Source organism: Morone saxatilis, unplaced genomic scaffold (genome assembly GCF_004916995.1).
Source record: "Morone saxatilis isolate NCDOM2014 unplaced genomic scaffold, NCSU_SB_2.0 Contig17, whole genome shotgun sequence".
NCBI classification, from domain to species: Eukaryota; Metazoa; Chordata; class Actinopteri; family Moronidae; genus Morone; species Morone saxatilis.
Genome location: NW_023339729.1, coordinates 7,767,840 through 7,785,800, shown reverse-complemented (window position 1 = coordinate 7,785,800; position 17,961 = coordinate 7,767,840). Strand labels below are relative to the sequence as shown.

At 41.2% G+C, this 17,961-nt stretch overlaps 4 protein-coding genes across 5 annotated transcripts in view; 3 read left to right on the top strand and 1 right to left on the bottom strand.

Moving 5' to 3' along the window:
• The first annotated feature begins 891 nt into the window (after nucleotides 1-891).
• fgf8b (fibroblast growth factor 8 b) lies at nucleotides 892-5,441 on the top strand. 2 transcript variants are annotated; one of them, XM_035659430.1, is made up of 5 exons: nucleotides 892-1,579; nucleotides 1,683-1,719; nucleotides 2,327-2,507; nucleotides 4,103-4,209; nucleotides 4,489-5,440. In XM_035659430.1, exons 1-5 carry the CDS (start codon nucleotides 1,521-1,523, stop codon nucleotides 4,783-4,785), a joined length of 681 nt encoding a protein of 226 aa, XP_035515323.1. In that variant the 5' UTR covers nucleotides 892-1,520; the 3' UTR covers nucleotides 4,786-5,440. The 2 variants fall into 2 exon arrangements, with proteins under 2 accessions (XP_035515323.1, XP_035515322.1); XM_035659429.1 differs by lacking the exons at nucleotides 892-1,579; nucleotides 1,683-1,719 and having other exon boundaries at nucleotides 1,730-2,507; nucleotides 4,489-5,441.
• A 1,724-nt stretch (nucleotides 5,442-7,165) lies between these two features.
• On the bottom strand, nucleotides 7,166-9,498 carry dpcd (deleted in primary ciliary dyskinesia homolog (mouse)). Its single transcript, XM_035660646.1, has 6 exons — nucleotides 9,352-9,498; nucleotides 8,665-8,745; nucleotides 8,445-8,569; nucleotides 8,161-8,294; nucleotides 7,902-8,004; nucleotides 7,166-7,505 (listed from the first exon to the last, which is right to left on the bottom strand). Exons 1-6 carry the CDS (start codon nucleotides 9,413-9,415, stop codon nucleotides 7,401-7,403), a joined length of 612 nt encoding a protein of 203 aa, XP_035516539.1. The 5' UTR covers nucleotides 9,416-9,498; the 3' UTR covers nucleotides 7,166-7,400.
• Nucleotides 9,499-9,564: 66 nt separating this feature from the next.
• poll (polymerase (DNA directed), lambda) lies at nucleotides 9,565-15,223 on the top strand. The gene is made up of 9 exons (XM_035660644.1): nucleotides 9,565-9,686; nucleotides 10,609-10,752; nucleotides 10,880-11,177; nucleotides 11,364-11,481; nucleotides 11,570-11,908; nucleotides 12,059-12,232; nucleotides 12,781-12,909; nucleotides 13,675-13,843; nucleotides 13,929-15,223. The coding sequence occupies exons 1-9, from the start codon at nucleotides 9,665-9,667 to the stop codon at nucleotides 14,288-14,290; spliced, it is 1,755 nt and encodes a 584-aa protein (XP_035516537.1). The 5' UTR covers nucleotides 9,565-9,664; the 3' UTR covers nucleotides 14,291-15,223.
• Nucleotides 15,224-15,450: 227 nt separating this feature from the next.
• The window catches only part of wbp1lb (WW domain binding protein 1-like b), a 15,415-nt gene continuing 12,904 nt past the window's right edge, over nucleotides 15,451-17,961 (top strand). The window contains 1 exon segment of the mRNA XM_035660645.1: nucleotides 15,451-15,814. Coding sequence (XP_035516538.1) covers nucleotides 15,728-15,814 — 87 coding nt within the window. The 5' untranslated portion in view covers nucleotides 15,451-15,727.

The window sequence follows — 17,961 nt, the reverse complement described above, 5'->3', positions numbered from 1 at the left end:
GAAGAAGGCGTCTACACAGTTGATCAAGTTTAGAGTTTGCTCCTGACAGGCAGAGTTCAAAGAGTCCCATGTTACAACCGCCCCCTTTCTTCCCTATCAGACGAATATGACAGTCATGTTCCCTTGAAGGAAACCCAGCCGCTTTGTTGTCACAAAGAATAATTACAATATAATTGCATGATGTAGTGTATGAAACCATGCTGTTAAAGTAGCAGACCAGACCCAAGACACACTTTTGAAAATCAAACCAGGTTTGTGAAATGTTATGGAAGAATGATTGTGAGCGAGAGAGCATTTGTATCCAAGGCAAAGGCTTTAGATGTTATGTGAAAACCATTCTGTGTCATGTGTTCACATGGAATACATATTACTTACATATGTAGGATGAAAAAGTACATCAAGGTTTGTCCTAAGGGACCACCAAACAACCTCTAACCTGCAGTCAGGGAATAAGTTAATGTAACTGTAGATTTTCTTAAGTACATGCCAGGGAATTTTTCCATGTGGACATTTCTTCTTATAGAAAACGAAGTGCACTGCGACTTTACATTTTAATATCATGACACGTGCATGAGGAATGAGATTGATGTGTATGATTGTGAATAAATGCTTCAAAACATTTAGAAGACATGCTGATATTAGATATTTTGTGTGTGGGTCTAAAGTGCGTATATAGACTGTAGTTTACAATTCCACCTTAAATGTTGAAGAATTATATACATTTCGACTTATTGCTGAATTCTGTGTGTATAGATTTGTGAGCAAATAGGTGCAGGCAAAGTGTTTTAATAAGTATTCAGTTTCATATTGGCTCCAGCTTGGACGCTCCGCCTGCTCTCGTCGAGGATATTGACTTTCCCGCAAGTTAAAGTATTTAAATGTAGAGGGAGACAGATGCTGTATGTGCACTGGAGGCGACCACAAGAAACACACGTGTGGGAGGAAGGTTGACGTTGGAGTTTTACTATCTGTGCATCTTGTAGAGGGACAGCTGTAGCATCATTGCTGCAACTGCACGGAAACCGAATAAAGCCGTTTTGCTACCCGTGGGATTCATTCAACATGTTTTAATTGAGTCACTAATTTTCAGGAAATTCACAGGGCGCATCTGACCGCTGATGCGTAAAGACCCGTGCGTAAACCTAAAAATAATCGCCAATGCTCTGTCACAGAAAGTCAGAGAGGATTTATTCCCACTTGAAACGTTAATCAAGACCTTCACGACTTAAGACTGACTGACGTGAAGAATATTTGATGGAGGTCGTTTGGTGACAGCGGCACTTTCTCCGGACTTTTAGTTTGGATTGGCACCGCAGCGCCTTTAAATCTTCTGGACTTTTTTCCTGCAAGGTGGAGAGTGGACCCTGTACCTGCATGGGACCCTGACAGTTTCTGAATCTCTTAATTGTCACTGCTATCGCTTTCTATGTGTAACAAGAGGGGGATAAAACGGAGCTGAAATCCCTATCAGGAGGAACTTTATTTCCGAGAGCTTCCAGCGCCGCATCAGTGGAGTATTCATGAAGCAATATTTGAACTATTACAAGATGAGGCTGAGAACATCGAGGTTAGGTTATCTGTAAGTAAAGAGGTGTCAAGATAATATAGTTGCCTATTGAACTCATTGTATTGGAGCAACAGGTTAGACCTTTTAATTTTTCTTTTTCTTTTTCCCCCCTCAGGTTAATTCAGTTCACGGCGCTTTGCTTTTACGCACAGGTAACTCACATTTTCACTTCAATAAAAAGCATTACTGTTGCGTAAAGTTCTATAATTAAGTAAGTAAAAGTTAACAGGTATGCAGGCGCCGTGCTTAGCGGCTTATAGTTCAGCGTCTCTACATCTGCAATAGGCTGCAATAACAATGAAAACATTTTATTATGAGCGCTATGGCAATTGGCAACTATTCAAACATCTTGAAAAGAAGTAAGCTCCAGCCTAAAAAGTGATTGTTAAAACACATGTGGATGGAGAACGGCTGAAATGGGAAGAAAAAAAGAAGCCAAGAAGGGGTGAAAGATCATCGGTGGTAAAAACAACCTATCAGAGGGAAATGTCATCCCCGTGGGTCCATGAAAGAATGTCCAAAAAAAGATACTGTACACGCACAAACAAACGAGAGAAGAAAGAGCAGGGTGAATTATTTAAACGTGATGGATGACATAATGAACTGTGGGTCTGGGCCTCGGATGTTTGACTGGCAACCTTTAGTCTCCTCACGGCTGACATGTTTCAGGCTTTCCCGACTAAAAAAAAAAAAAAGTCCTGCGACATTAAAAAGTCATTTCAATATGTTTCACGCCATGTGTTTCCCATTGTCCGACAGAACACTGTGCAGTCTCCTCCTAATTTCAAGCACCATGTCACCGAGCAGAGCCGACTGTCGGACCGGATGAGCCGCAGGTTGACACGAACCTACCAGCTGTACAGCCGCACCAGCGGGAAACACGTCCAGGTCCTGGCCAACAAGCGGGTCAACGCCAACGGGGATGACGGAGCGGTGCACGGTAAGAAACGGGAACTACCGGAGAATAAGGCCAGCAGGGAGGGGTGTGAGTCAGCGGTGGTTTAAAGAATTATTGTTATTATTCACTGTAATTACATAAAACATAATTCAGTATCCATTTAACAAGTGTTAATAAGCGACACCACATGCGCAGTTAGGTCAATTTATGAGAGACGGGTGCAAAATATCGCGAGAATACATCATTTAATTTGTAGTGCTTGAATATTTTGCTGAATAGCCCAGCTAAACGGCTTTTTATAATTACGCATTCAAACACAGCTCTATAATAAACAGCCGAGGTCCACATATGTTAACCCACTCAGGGACAGCACTTTATATTGTCTCTGAAATGATGGAGCAACTTTACTCCAAGCCCCTGTGTGTGTGTGTGTGTGTGTGTGTTATGACCAGATGAATCAAAACCGATGACAGCTTAAGGCCATCGTTTCTTACATTTCAATAGGTTTAAAGCTCAGGAAAACAATAACATAGGAAACATGTCCGCCCGCACCAACACGGGGACTGTTTAAATTCAATGATGCACGGGGCGCTGTTGAAAAGCACTATAAATGATGTCGTTTTTGGCAGCCTGTAGGAAAATGTTAGAGCCAGGAGAAACAGTAGTAGCAACTGTAAACAGTGTTAGTGGCATCAGTGTTGCCATCTTTTACGGCCTTATGAAGATGATTTATTTCTTTAGCGTGTTGGTAGTCTAGAAAGTCCTTGACACCTGTTAAGATGGACCTCAGGGAGAGACTTTGCTCTTTGCTTCTAGCAAGGGGAAAACTGTCTTCGACTTAAAAGGAAGCAGGATTTCTGTCACCAAAGGATTTTGGTGTGTCTAGCCATCTTTCCACCGCAGCCACCACCATCCATCCACTCCTCAGTGCCTGCTGCCTGCTTTTTGGAGCCTCGTTTTATGAGGAATTTTCATTGCATTACAACTCAATGTATGACTCAATTTATAAGGAGCGGTGAAGTCAGCATCTTCACTTTATACCTTTTCCTCTCCTTGCCTCTCCTGTGTGCTCTTTTGTCTTTTACATTTCTGGGCCTACACACACACACACACATTCACACACACAGAAGGGAGAGAGAGTCAGTCATGCACACATTGGCCACACATCCTAAGTGGGTGTCACTCTTGTAACTCGCCCAAATCTGACCGCTGCTCTGTGCTTGTGGCTGTGTCCCCTACCGCAGTATTCTCACTCTCCTTTATCCCCAGTCCGAACTGCATCACAGCACAGCATTTACAGACGTTCAGCAACAATCGTGCCGTGCAAAATCACTATCATTTGGTGCTATTTTGGACGGCTCGCATGCCATTGTTAAAGGCGGCTACTGGATCTTACAAGGGTTTAGAGAAAATGTATATGTCATCTTCATGATTCTGGTTCACCAGTCATGCTCATTTGAAAATGGTTTAATGCCATTTAATGATGTAATTCCAGTTTATTAGAGTCTCTGCCGTACATAAAGAATACATTCAGACGAAAGACGTGCCGGGGTCATTTGTCTCACACACTGTAACATCATAATCTGCATGCCTGCACCATGTCATCTCATTATCTGTGATCTGTTTTGTCTGTGCAGCTAAACTGGAGGTGGAGACAGACTCTTTTGGAAGTCGTATTCGTATTAAAGGGGTGAAGACAGGATACTACATATGTATGAACAAGAGGGGGAAGCTGATCGGCAAGGTAATCTGGAATTCATAGTTTTGTGGCTGCATTATGACTAAAGCAACATCTTGAAGTTTGTTAGTTTCTTGGAAATGTTATTCCAGATTTGCAGCTTATGGCGACACATTGTTGAGACATATTCGCAGCCAGAACAAATTTGATTTTCAGATTTGTCTGAGCAGCCCTCTCAAGGTTTCAAAGGGTATTTGATTGTCTGGAAATGAAGACGATGTTTCCGCTTCCTGGAAATTGTCCAAAATACCTCAGCTTCTCCCCACTTTTTTTCCCTTTCCCCAGCGGAAAGGACGAGGCAAAGACTGCATCTTCACCGAGATTGTTCTGGAAAACAACTACACGGCACTCCAGAACGCCAAGTACGAGGGCTGGTACATGGCTTTTACACGCAAGGGCCGTCCCAGGAAGGCCTCCAAGACCAAGCAGCACCAGAGGGAGGCCCACTTCATGAAGCGTCTCCCCAGGGGGCACTTGCTGAACGAGAGGAGACCGTTTGACGTCCTCCCTCTCGCTGTCCCCGCGCAGCCTTTGAACAAGCGGACTAAACATTCCCATCACCAGCGCTCAGGGGGCCGCTGAGGACTGAAACCACTGAGGGAGAACTGTGGATGAACAGAGGAACCACTACAAGAGAAGACAAGTGCTCCCAGAGAAATTAACTTTTACAGTCAAGTGCCCATACACTTTTTGCCTCATTTTGTGGACGTTTTATGTAATTCTTTGTACTGGATTGTATGTAAACATTGACTATCTAATCTGTTAGTTATTTCCAATTCAGACAGACTTTAGGACAGACTTTTACTTATTAAATCAGGGGGAAATTAAAGTACAGAAGAGCTCAATGAATCTGTTACGAGTGAAAACCTTTGGTTAGAAGTTAGCCAGCTCAGCAACAAAGAATGTTTAAAAGAGAAAAGTACAATGAAGCTAGACACGGCAGCTATCTGTGGATTTTCTTGTGGACTTTCTTGTGGACTATCTTGACTGAGGCTATTTTGGAGAAATTTTAACCTGTTTTTTTTTTTCTACATATATGAATATATTTTTACTGTAAAAATGTAAATGATGTCAAATGATGGAAATATTTATTGTAGAGTGTATATTAAAACCACTAAGAATCAGTTCACAAGCTGCTTGGCTTTTCTCTTGTGTGGTTGTTTTGGGACAGAAAGCTAGCATACATTGTTGGTTGCCCCCAAAAACTGTTGTTTTTTTTCCCCCCTTCTTCTTCGAGCTGCAGACCCAGATAACTGAGGGGCAATATCTGTGACAGGCTACTGAATTCAATGTGCTCAGCAAGTGAGACTTGGGCCTGAATGGCCCGAGCTATGCATTAAAAGCGATGAGGTCAGCCCACCATTTTGGGCCAAACAAAGGTTACCACCATGTAGTTGCATTTCTCACGATCGCACACCGTAACCCTCTGATCAAATGGGCTCTTTGTGAAACCTCATATAAAAGGGCATGTTATACAATAGTGGGTTCGAATAATAACACGAGGAGGGGTCAGTTATCAAAAAGAAGCCAGTCACACAGGGAGGGGTAAGGGGTTGGAGGGAGGGGGGCTCGCGGAGAGGGGTTGCAAAAAAAGCATCAGGGCCTGTGTGGCAAAATGTGGCATCGGCTGAAAGAGGGGGAATGGCTGGGAAGAGGCATTCGGGAGTGAAAGGGAGGCAGAAAAGAAACCCTCTTCCCAGAAGCAGTTGAGCATGACCATCAGAGGCCAAACGACAGGGGAGGAAGAAGACCCTGAACAGAAGCCCTCAGCTGCTCTCACAGTGCATGAGCTGGATGTCCAATTTGTTAGTTTGTGTTTGCTGCCGCAGGAAATTGTTTTGACAGCAGTTTGGGCTCTGAAGACTGTAAAGCATTAAACTAAATAGTGAAAATAAAGACCTCAGAATGGATACTTTTAGGACATCGACCTAACATACTTCTTACATGACATATTTAAGTCGCATTAACACCGCATCTCTTTAAAAACCAAACAGGCTACCTAATCAAGTATGTATGAATGCATTTTTGTCCAAAGTGAAAAAAAACAAAAACCCAAGTCCCTCACAAGAATTTGCAAAACAACAGGACAGGCTGGGTTTAAAATGTTTTCTTGTATATCTATTCTTTCCATCTGGAAGAAGACAAAGCACAATAGTCAGAGAGACCTGTGGTTTCGTCTCTGCTTTTTGCACTTGCTCTCTGGGTTTGGACAAGTGGTAAAAAAATGCAAGGAATCACAAGGTTGAAACAATCTATATTTAAATGCCATTGTCTCTTTTAAACAGCACTGTTCTTTTTTTATCCACTGTCTAAGTATTTTCTGACTCGACAATGTTTTTACTTAATTGATCTTGGTGAAAAAGTAGACAGACATCCCATCTGGAACCATGGGTCTACTATACAATCATTTCCCATCTGTACATGTTCATATATACATAGACTTCAAAAATCCGAATGCATGAAATACCTTCTTTATATTTGTTAGACAATAACAAGATATCCATTTGGAACAAAGCAACAGTTGCACCCATTTCTTGCTTGTGTGTACGGAGTTTTAGCTGGAGACCACAGGGTCAGGGAGACCCTCCGTTGTAAAGGGAAACAGTAACACTAGCTTGCTTGCTCGCTGACCAGAGCTCCAGTAATGGCTTTCAGGGTGGCCCCCTACATGCAAGGAACATGAGGGTATTCAGTTAACACAAATGGGATGTGCTCGTAAGAGTGACCCTGGAACGAACAGGGATGAGGCATTGTGTGTTTTGAGTGTTTTACAAGAACATCAATGAAAGGAGGGTGGAAGGTTATGTGACCCCATCAAAATTGCTCCCTGGTAGGTTTGCAAAAATAGACACTGTTGTGATACAATTTTAAATTTCCCTACAAAAGGTTTTATGTAAATTGTTAAATTATTTTTCTGTGAAAGAAATCATTTGGGGAAACGTAATATTAATAACTCCGGTTGTGAGACTGCAAAACAATATATTTAATGAATATTTCTGTATCAAATATAAATGACAGGACAAATTTCAACACTAACAACTCTAGTAAATTGACCCCAGTTACTAAACACAAATAGAAGCATTGGGAAGGCACTGTGCTTTTTGCAATGAAGGGATCCACTAAAGAAAAATTAAACGCTCACATTTGACTTCTTTAAATGCAACGCAGAATAATCCTCTTGCTCCCACAGTCAGAATTCACTGAGTTTTACAGTCGACATCTCCTTCACCGGTCCCCTTCAGTTTCTTCAGCTCCTTCAGCAGCTCCTGTTCAAGGGTTAAGATCTCCTTGGGTTTCTTGTACTGGACAAGAGAGAAGAAAAATAATTACTTCGACATTCTTGCCATCTTCTCTGCTTCTCCCTGCTGCAAATCCTTCACTGTAATCATGGAAGAGTGTGCAAAATACAAAGCAAATACCACAAATATAGCAACGGTTGTAGGCATAGAAACATATTGTTGTAATGTCAAAAAAAACGTTGCAGTTAAGTGGTACGACAACATTTGCATCTCATCCTTATAAGTTGCATAAAATGCTTTAATAAACAAAGTTAAAGTTTTGTCTAATGCAAGAAAGGATGATTTATGGGAGATTATCTTTGGAAAAAATACAGATCGGTCTCATCTATCAACCTTTGATGCTTACATTATTTTATATTTAAAGCATTAGGTTATTGTTCTTTGCAGTGTAGGACTTACATTGACAATCAAAGTGTTGTTGGTGTGAGTGAAGGTGAGAGCGGAGCTGTCCAATGGCAGCTGACTGCGATCTAAATCAACAATACTGAACTTCTTATAATACCTGCGAAGACATGGAGAGGATGTCATAGGTTTATCACACCACTGTAGAGACAAATGTATTGTAAACAGTGCCACCTATAGGGAGGACACGAGGATTACATGGAACAAGTGTACAACACAGGAATGAAAAGAACCATGTGTTCTCATGCATATTTACTTTTTGTTTGAGGTTTTTATGATGATGCATCTTTCAGACGGTTCCACAGAAACACTGAAGACATCTTTGGGGTAGGGGAGGTTGCGGATTCTCCACTGAAAGCTGGTCTTTGTGTCTTTACGCATGAACACAGGCTGTGGAAACAGAAATCTTTAACATTCACTAGTGTTTTCTCTAATGGGTATCAAAGTGAACTGAAACAAACAAAAAAGCACATTAAACGATGAAGTGGGTCTAATGTAAGTATAAAGTCAAAGGCATAGAGAACATTGAAGAAAACCCACATTGGAGCAGTTCTCCTTGATCATCTCCGAATCCAAAGAAGTGACAGTTCCTGCAAGTGGCTCCCCAACTTCTACCTGCCATTCTCCATGAGCTCCAAGTGTGCTTTTATGACGCCACTTTCGTACTGAAAAGCACAAAACGTTTTATAAAAGGTACATAAATGTATACCATTGAAATTCAGAATGCAACAACTACATGGTTGAGAAGGCTGTTGCTTACCAATGAGCTCATCTGTTTTCAAGTCATACTCTTCTGCCATTTCTCTTCCGTCTGTAAAAAGGTAATGGATCTTCCTTTTTCCTGGAGGTGGAATTTGTAAAGATGTATCTTTATACAAACTAGAAAACCAGAACAGTATAATTATAGTTTGGCTATACCACAAAGCATGCAGTGTCAGTACTAACAGAGCAACACTGTGATCATTCTTAGGATAGAAGCAATACATTCAGTGTTTCTTTCATTCTGCCAACTACGATTTTTAATTCACTTCTGGCCAAATAAAAACAGCTGTAATTGTAAACAGAAAGGAAGTAGTATTGCTTCAGGGATGAGTGTAAAGTGAGCATAGATGCTAACAAGAAGGCAGACCTGACTCATTGATTAGAGTTAGCTCGGTTAGCTAGGTGAAATACTTCTGTAAAGACACCCGGAGAGTAGTGAGTCACATTGCAACTACTTTTTTATACTAAAATACTGTACTTGTTACGTGTTTTACTGTCTACTTGTGTTAAAACGACGTGTGTAATATGCTACAGGGGCAGCTGTGCCACCTGCTTGTTGCCTAGTAACATTAATGTTAGCTGCAAAGCTAGCTAATAGTTTGAGTGACAATAACAAGGCTACTTCTGTCTGAGTGTAAACTCTTTCTACTGCTGAAGCTTGTTTTTCTTCTTTGTAATTACTCACCATCGTGTATCAACGCTGTTTTCTTTGAGGATTGTAGGATATCAATCCAGCTTTGCACAGCCATGTTTGTTCTAAAGATGTTTCTGTTTCTCAGGGCCACTTCCGGACTCAATCCGTTACCACAGTAACCGACAAACTAAATAGAAAAATATTCATAGAATTAATCTTTAACGTTATATCATCGCGAAAGTTGTTTGAAACAACCCGATTTTATATGTCGATTTTGGGTATACTTTAAATTTGAGACAAAACTAACGTTAAATCAGCTGATTGACCCGGAAGTGAAACATTAGAATGGAACGGTGTCGTATGTATGGTTCCATCTGAGCAGAGGGGTAAGAGCCCAAATATTACTGCTTCTCTGCTGCTTCTCTGCTCCAAATGTACACTTACAGTGCCATATATACAGCGGTGTTTAAATAATGTGTAGAAATGATGGTTGAAACACCGACTGTTTGCTATTTCTGACGTTAGCATGTGCTAAAGGTAGCTAGCTAATACAATGCTGTAATAACACAGATTGATTTTTCAGTCTGGTTAAACAGCATTACGTTAACTTCTGTGGAAACCATTGACAGTCTGTGGTGTGAACCAGCTGGATATCTGCACTGAGTACAAGCCGAGACACTCTTTGCTGTTCCTGTGCCCAACTTTGATACTATGTACTGATATTATAAAGCATACACTGATGTTGACAGTGCTGTGCAGTTGTAGGCTACGAGAATATGAAGTCCTTGTACTTTACTTGAGTATCGAGTTTATGCTACTTTTTGATGAACTTTCCACTACACTTCAGAGGAAAGTGTTGTAACATTGCAAATGAATACTTTACTTTCAACATGAATGATCATGTTATCTGTTATAGTGTGTAATAATGAAACGGGGAATAATAATATGACTGCACTCTGTCTGGTACTGTGTGCTTTTACTTTGATACTTAAGATGATAATACTCACATACCTTTATGTAATTAACATTCTGAATGCAGGGCCTTTTTAATGGAGTATTCTTACACTGAACTATTACTACTGTCAAATTGTAAAACTACAGAAAAGTAAAAAAAAAAATTAAAATAAGTAGCAGCCAATTGTTTAATACTTAAATTTACTCCATTGTCCAGAGTGAATGCACTACATACAAACACTGTTAAATTAGTATTGTGTATAATTAGTAGTATACAGCGTGTGTTCCTGATTTGTGTTTGGGTTTTACTCCAAAAAGTCGTTGATATCTTCATAATTATGCTTCATGTCACAGGCCACTGGCGTCCCCCTTCAAGAGACAAGATGGAGCCTCGTCACGGGATTATGAAAGCCTTTCCCAAAGTTAAAAGAGCCAAAGTGTATCACGGAAAGGATGCACCCGCAGCAAAGAAGAAACCCGATGATTGTGATATAACAGGTTGTTACTGTGTTTGTGTGCGTGTGAGTGAAAGTGAATCATTTATGATTATCTGATAAAACCAAAGTAGAAGCCAGAAAGTGCAACATATTCTCTCATTGTAACGCATTCCTCTCTTCTGTCCCAGGAAACACTTTTAATGGTGTCACAGTGTACATCCTCCCTGCTGGAATAGGAAATGCCAGATACCAGATCTTCCAAAGACAAATTCAGCAGAATGGAGGACAGACAGAGAGTTCACTGTGTCCCAGTGTCACTCATGTTGTTGTAGACGACAACATGGACATGGACAGGGCTCTGCGCTTACTGAGACTGGATTGTATGCCCTCTGGAGTCCAACTGGTGAAATGCACTTGGTTGAGCTTGTGCATCAGTGAGAAACAACTGCTGGATGTTGCCAGCTACAGCCTTCTTTTACCTAAGAGGTAATAATACCTTATTAGAATGCTAATGTAAGAAAGCTATTGTTACCTGTCTCTCATGGTGTTTGCAATTTATCACATACAAAGTGCTTGTCAATATGGAGAAGAAAGCCATGGTAAAATCTACTTTTTACTCAACATTTACCGCTTGAAAATGTAAGAATTTACAAACCGTTTCTCTCCACTTAGGGAATCTGAAACAGGGCATGAAAAAATTAAAGAAGAGTTGTCGACTGTCAAGCCTGCTGCAGAAACTATTGTAGAACCAGCGTCTGATCAAACCAGACAAGAGGAGACCATAGATGTGGTAAGCTAGACCTTGAACACATAAAAACAACAAGTCTGCTTGTGCTCTGGATTGTTTTTATAGTATTTACATTACATTTTACTCTCAGGCGGTCCCAGACACGAAAGAGGACGTGCGAGCAGAAGAAGACGGGGTCTCTCAGAGTGACCTGGAAGCTCTTATCACTGGCCAGCACCCCAAAGAGGAGACTCCTTGCCCTAGCCTTGAACCCGGTTCAGACTCTGCTGCTCAGAAGGTGCTCTCAGGGAAGTGGGTCTGTGCCCAGTCCTCTCAGTCCAAAACTAAAAACTTCAACAAGCACATCACAGACAAACTAGAAGTGCTAGCCAAGGCCTACACACACCAAGGGGACAAGTGGAGAGCGCTGGGCTACTCCAAGGCTGTCAACGCACTGAAGAGTTACCACAAGCCTATTACATCATATCAGGTAACCAAATGCAGATACTTTTAATATTATGTTGTTGGTAGTGTCAGTCATGTGTAAAAATAATCTGTTATCCAACAAAAAAAGTACAATACAGGGATTTCTGTGCTTTTATTCATTTTTCAATCAGAACTTTTTTTTCATTTGTATTAGGAGGCCTGTCAGATCCCAGGAATTGGAAAACGCATGGCCGACAAAATTGATGAGATCATGGAGAGTGGTCACCTGCGGAAGCTAGATCACATCGGGGAGGCTGTGCCAGTATTGGAGCTTTTTACTAACATCTGGGGTGCAGGAGCTAAAACTGCACAGCTGTGGTACCAACAGGTGAGGCACACGCATCCGCTCAAAATATTACAGACATACTTGATACTGTCTTAACGTGACAGCTTGAAGTTGAAAGACTTTTGAGCTTGCACTTCCTCTTTTGCGACTAGACTGTTTTCTTTACCCTTAGGCTATTCACATCACAGTACAATTTACGACACAGACATCTATTTGTACTAACAGATTTGTCAAATAATACTAATACAATCCAGATTGAAACTCTGGATTACAGCCTGACTGATAAATGTACCAGGCCCGTATTTGTGTAAAAAATTGTAGTGCAGTAAGGCCAATGATATCAGACAGTGTCTCTAATGAATCGTTTGTCCACCAGAGAGAACTGACAAGTTTATTTTTGAACTGTATGTCCCACACAATATCTATCTTGGCATAACTATTTAAAAAGCAGATTTAAGAAATCCTGATCTAAAACATTGTAAACTGTCAGTAGGTCATTTTTAAAAAACAAACTCTTATTTGCTGAAACTCTCACTATATAGACATGAGACAGATAATCTGTTAAATTTTCTGTGTTGTCTGCCTTTTAGGGATTTCGCACATTGGAGGACATCCGCACAAAAGCCCACCTAAGCAACACTCAGAAGATAGGACTCAAGCACTACAATGACTTTCTAGACCGAATGCCCAGAGAAGAAGCCGCAGCCATAGAGAAAGTGGTAGTGTATCTTCATTTGTCACACTGTCTGCTTGTATCATTCTGTGATGACGACTGAAATATGTTTGCATCTTTCAATACTTCAGTAGGTTGTTTGGTCAACTTTACATAGGTGAGATCTCTTTGAAAAAGAATCCACCTCTAACCCACAAAACTCTGGAAACAGAAGTCTTGAAGTAGGAAAAAGTCAGCTTTCCTTTACTGTTTGGTAATGGGAAAACCAGACTGTGTTCTCAAAGTGGAGCATCCCAAAGGGGAAAACTTAGTCTTGAAAGTTGCTGAATCTTAAGTTAGCCAGAAACCTGTTCACTCCAGAGCGTTGAGTACAACGCTAGTTGTTTTCATATTGTATTACTTGGATTTTCTTTTTCCTCCAAAGCTGCCAGATAGAAAGTGCACATGAGATAGATGACTAAAGCATGTGTACTCCCTCAGGCTTGTCAAAATAATATGTGATGCTTTAGCGAGCCTACCTCCCAGTATTTGGCTGGAAACAGGTAAAAACTGAATATAGGAATTGTTATGTTTCTGTTACCTTAGAATCAACATTTTAAACCAAAAACTGACTCTACACAGTGGTGTTTGTGTTTTTTGCATGTTTCACAGCCACTGTAGTTTTTCCTTTGTTCTTGGAAGGTATAGGTGAAACGAGGGGGTTGCAATCTATAACTACACCGCTAGAAGCCACTAAATCCTACACACTGGACCTTTAAAAAAAGCTCCATCACTCTAGGATAGATGACAGCCTCTATTTTGTGTTTTGCAGGTGAGGGATGCTGTCCAGGCCATAGACCCACACCTGGTGGCGATGGCATGCGGCTCCTACCGTCGGGGAAAGGCCACATGTGGAGATGTTGATGTACTTATATCTCATCCTGATGGCAAGTCTCACAAGGGCGTTTTCAGCAAAGTGTTACAGAGCCTCCATGACAGTGGTAAGCTGGTGTTGATGGTTTTCTCGTGTCTTATTCATGGGTTGATTTCCTTTAGAAAAACTGAAAAAAACTGTTTATTTTGAAGGGTTTTTGACAGACGACCTGCTGAGCCACGAGGAGAATGGAGAGCAGAAGAAATACATGGGTGTGTGCCGTTTGCCAGGACCCGGCCATCGCCATCGCAGGCTGGACATCATCGTGGTGCCCTACAATGAGTTTGCCTGTTCTCTCATGTACTTCACCGGGTCGGCACACTTCAACCGCTCATTGAGAGCCCTTGCGAAGACAAGAAACATGAGCTTGTCAGAGCACTCGCTGAATGAAAATGTGGTGCGCCAGGGTAGCTTAAAGGTGTATGGCGGCACTGCACTTACTACACCGACAGAGAAGGATGTTTTTAGTCTTTTAGGGGTACCGTACAGACAGCCTCATGAAAGGGACTGGTGATGATCTGCTTATCACTAAAAGCAAATCACAGTGCCTTTCCTGGTTGTAAATAAAAATCACGACGAATGATGAATGATGATGACAATGGAAACTGCAGTTATGCTCAAACTAATTCATTTTAAGGATGTTGTACTGCTCCACAGATCATGTAACAGCCCTGTTGGACTTAAATGCTGAATACAGAATAAAGGGCTGGGTTCACTCAAATCTAAAAACAACAACATATTTTCTTACTTAACACTAGTTGTATGTCCCTCCAGATTGTTTAAGTCGTATGAGATGTCCACCAATTGAAACTAATACTGCCACCTCAATAAAATGCAATGAATGTATTACTATTTTTATTTTTTATCTGGACGGTTTCTTCAACAGAAGGTAGTTGGATTAAGCTGAGTAACATTGTTAAAACATACATTTCTTCCTTTTAAATGGCATAAATGTCCGTTTGTAAATGCAAATGCAAAATTGCAAATGTTTAAAATTCCAATATCTCAAACTTGAACAATCCCAAAACTACCAGATGTAAGTGGAAAAATATGTAATTTTGCAAGTTGAGTGAACTGGCCCTTTAAAGTTATTTTAAAATGGGAGATGCTTGACACTGTATATTTGATGAAAGATGAGTAATGGTAATAACACACCAAAGGATAATAATAGATCTCTTCCTGTGTCTTTCATTATGCAGAACTGCACATTAGTTGACTTTCAACTGTTTTATGTCTACAAGCTTTAGGCTGAAATGAGAAGAAAGTTGTTGTTGCAGAATAAACTGGCTTGTACACCAGTGACATACTGGCTATGAATTTTACTGGCCTCTGGTACAATGTAGAACCTCTCTCCCAACACTGTTGTTTAACTTTTTAACTTTGATTCGCCAACTGTAAGAAATGTAATTTATAAGCACTGTCCCTGTCAAATAAAGTAACAACAAAATTACAAGGTTTTGTAACTGGATCATGAGGAAGCCCACAGTCTTTAGAACATGTGTGTCCAGAAACCAGAGAAGAGGAACCCAGGAAGACAACAAGGCCATGCACTGGAGACGCACCGCTCAGTGATTGGTCACCCTCTCCCCGGCTGTCCAATCGCAGGTCAGTCCGCAAACCCAGAGGCCATCCACTCAACTGAACGCCCATCACGTTGCGCACATGGATCGGGTCGAGGTGACCACGCCACACCCAGCAGAGCGAGGCAGAGTGCCTGTGCTGGAGGAGCGGCTTGTGTAACAGCTGTATCAACCAGTGGCACCGACAGCAGCCAGTTGCGCCAGCTCCGTGCCTTGTTGAAATGTCCAGTACGCAGAGGAGGCGGCGCATTCAGCGGCCTCTCGGCGCGACGGGGGGCGAGAAATAGTTGAGGATATTTCGCACTCAGCTTGTGAACAACAGCGTTTACATGCGCGTGTTTTTGCCCTAGCTCTAGCCACTTTTTGGAGGAATGAGAGGCGTATGTTCGGCTCTGAAAATGGGATTGTTTTTGCACGCTGTCGGCTCTGTCACCCCCACCGAGTCCGCAGCAGAAAGGGTAAGGTTGAGCTCCCTCTCTCACAGGGCTAACGTTAAGTTAGCAAACTGTCCAAATACACATTCATGGGCTTATTAAACAACGAGCACAGTCATTTCTGCTGTGTTGCCTAACGTTAGCTTTGACGTGTGCTGTTGCTGTGCTGTCCTGAAAGATGTTAGCACGCTTGCTAAGTTCAGTGGCTAGCTGCGATGGCTAACGCACCTAGCATTGCTGAAGTAAAGGGACACTGGTTCGTCAGGGCCTTGCTCGGTTGTGTTTATGGTAGAGGGTTGACATTTTAGCCAGGAGTGAGTTGCATAAACAACAAGAGCTGTTATTCAGGTATGAATGCAGCCACAGAGGTAGACAAAACAACTGGCACTTATTGGTACATCCAGTTTAGGAATAAAAAGCCCTTCAATGACCCTAATAGCCAGATGTTGTTGTCAGTGTGTAGACCATGACAACGTTATAATCTAATGTCAGTAGACTCAGTTCATCAGGCCTCTGGCAGTTGTATCTTTTATACATAGTTATATATTTTAAAGATGATTATTACTGTATTTACTATTTTTATGTGTTAGGGTTATTTTCTTAATGTAGTGCAGAAATGTAGGATTTTTTGATTCTACTCTTGATGTACACCTTCTCAAACATGCACCTGTCAAGAGGGATGCTTTTATAATACTCAGTTTGAGCAGTATTGGCTTTTTGATGCTACATGTTTTGGATATACGTGCAGTAGTTTCACTATTGTTGTGTTTGTTATGGTTACACTTTTGCATGTATAACTTGAGTGGGTGGGTTGGTGTAATTAGTGAGCATCCGGCGCTGTTCTTTATCAGCATTTGAATTTTGTGTGGTATACGGTCCATTTAGTGAGCCATTATTCTTGCTGATTTGACTGTTCAGTGAAAACGTTAAGGCCATGCACGGTGAACAGAGAGGCACTAAAACTGAGGTATATTTATTCTTATTTTACGTACTAATGGCATAGCAAAGGCATGAGCGTGAAACCCTCAATGTGGCAGACTACTAAGTCAGACTGAAGTAGAACTGTATGTGGAAACACAGCAGATTTAGTATTTTGTTGTATCAAGCATTTCTGACTTGCAGTAGCATGAGATGGAGGAAAAACATTCTGCATTCTTGCATCTGCATTTCTGCTGATCACAGACTCAGGGGTGCATCACAAGTACTTCTTTATGAGCTAGAATATATAGAAATGATCAAGTGATACAACATTATTTTATAATATTTTATAATAATCTAGATTTATGGCACCATTGGCATCCCATCAGTTTCCTTTGACTGGAAGCAAATCCATGATTGATGGTACGGAGCTAGAAATCTGCTGTGTCGCGTTGCTGTTATTGTTGCTATTTGTCAGTCCATTTATCGTGAGAAAGTAGAGAGAAAAAGTTTGTTATCACCCATATCAGGACCAGCCCTTTCATACAAGATATCACCCTCATGTTTTATCAGTAGTTAGCGTGCTATAATATCTCTGAAGGTTCACATAAGTGTTGAAGGTTTAAGTTTCTCTGCTGTGCAAGAGTCCTGCTAAGATATCAAGACCCGAGGGTCACAAACTAATGGACTAAGTTGGGTTTTCCCTTTTGTTTTATACTCTGGGGGTGAGGGAAACAATGTCAAGTTACTATTGTTATCACATGCTGTGTCCCGTGCAGTGTCTGTATCTGTTGGTTTTCTGTGCACGCATGTGTGCCTAAACCATAGAGTTATGAAACCAGACATATTTGCAGGCAGTTGAACAGTATTTTATGAAGAACTGAGGCGGTAGAATCATGCGTGGGAACATCAGTATGTAATTTGTTGGTGCATGTAAAGCTGACGGCCCTTGGCTATTGGGAGACAGTTGTTGCACACGTGATCCTGAGGTATATCTGCTATTTGCATTCACCCTCCTAACGCTTCACACAACACAGACTCCGCTATATTTAATCCGTGTCACAGAATTATCATAACCAGTGATCACATGTTACTGTTAGGCATTATGATTAACATTTCTCATCAGCTGTGTTCTCATCAGCAGAGTTCGCAGCATACATTTTCCACTCCATTATACAGTCTAATGTTTGGTCACTGTGATGTATTCAGGGAGAGTTGTCTCGGAAATGTCCCAGCTTCTTTGTTTCATTACA

What these genes read in the sequence shown, in the direction of transcription:
- dpcd (XM_035660646.1), bottom strand. Translation starts at nt 9,415, where the DNA reads ATGGCTGTGCAAAGCTGGATTGATATCCTACAATCCTCAAAGAAAACA. An exon ending in AACAGCGTTGATACACGATG is followed by an intron (nt 8,746 to 9,351) that starts GTGAGTAATTAC and finishes TTCCACCTCCAG; the next exon opens with GAAAAAGGAAGATCCATTAC. An exon ending in GAAAACAGATGAGCTCATTG is followed by an intron (nt 8,570 to 8,664) that starts GTAAGCAACAGC and finishes TGTGCTTTTCAG; the next exon opens with TACGAAAGTGGCGTCATAAA.
- poll (XM_035660644.1), top strand. Translation starts at nt 9,665, where the DNA reads ATGGTTCCATCTGAGCAGAGGG. An exon ending in AGCCTTCTTTTACCTAAGAG is followed by an intron (nt 11,178 to 11,363) that starts GTAATAATACCT and finishes CTCTCCACTTAG; the next exon opens with GGAATCTGAAACAGGGCATG. An exon ending in AGCCTATTACATCATATCAG is followed by an intron (nt 11,909 to 12,058) that starts GTAACCAAATGC and finishes CATTTGTATTAG; the next exon opens with GAGGCCTGTCAGATCCCAGG.
- fgf8b (XM_035659429.1), top strand. Translation starts at nt 2,228, where the DNA reads ATGTTTCAGGCTTTCCCGACTAAAAAAAAAAAAAAGTCCTGCGACATT. An exon ending in GGATGACGGAGCGGTGCACG is followed by an intron (nt 2,508 to 4,102) that starts GTAAGAAACGGG and finishes TTGTCTGTGCAG; the next exon opens with CTAAACTGGAGGTGGAGACA. An exon ending in GGGGGAAGCTGATCGGCAAG is followed by an intron (nt 4,210 to 4,488) that starts GTAATCTGGAAT and finishes CCCTTTCCCCAG; the next exon opens with CGGAAAGGACGAGGCAAAGA.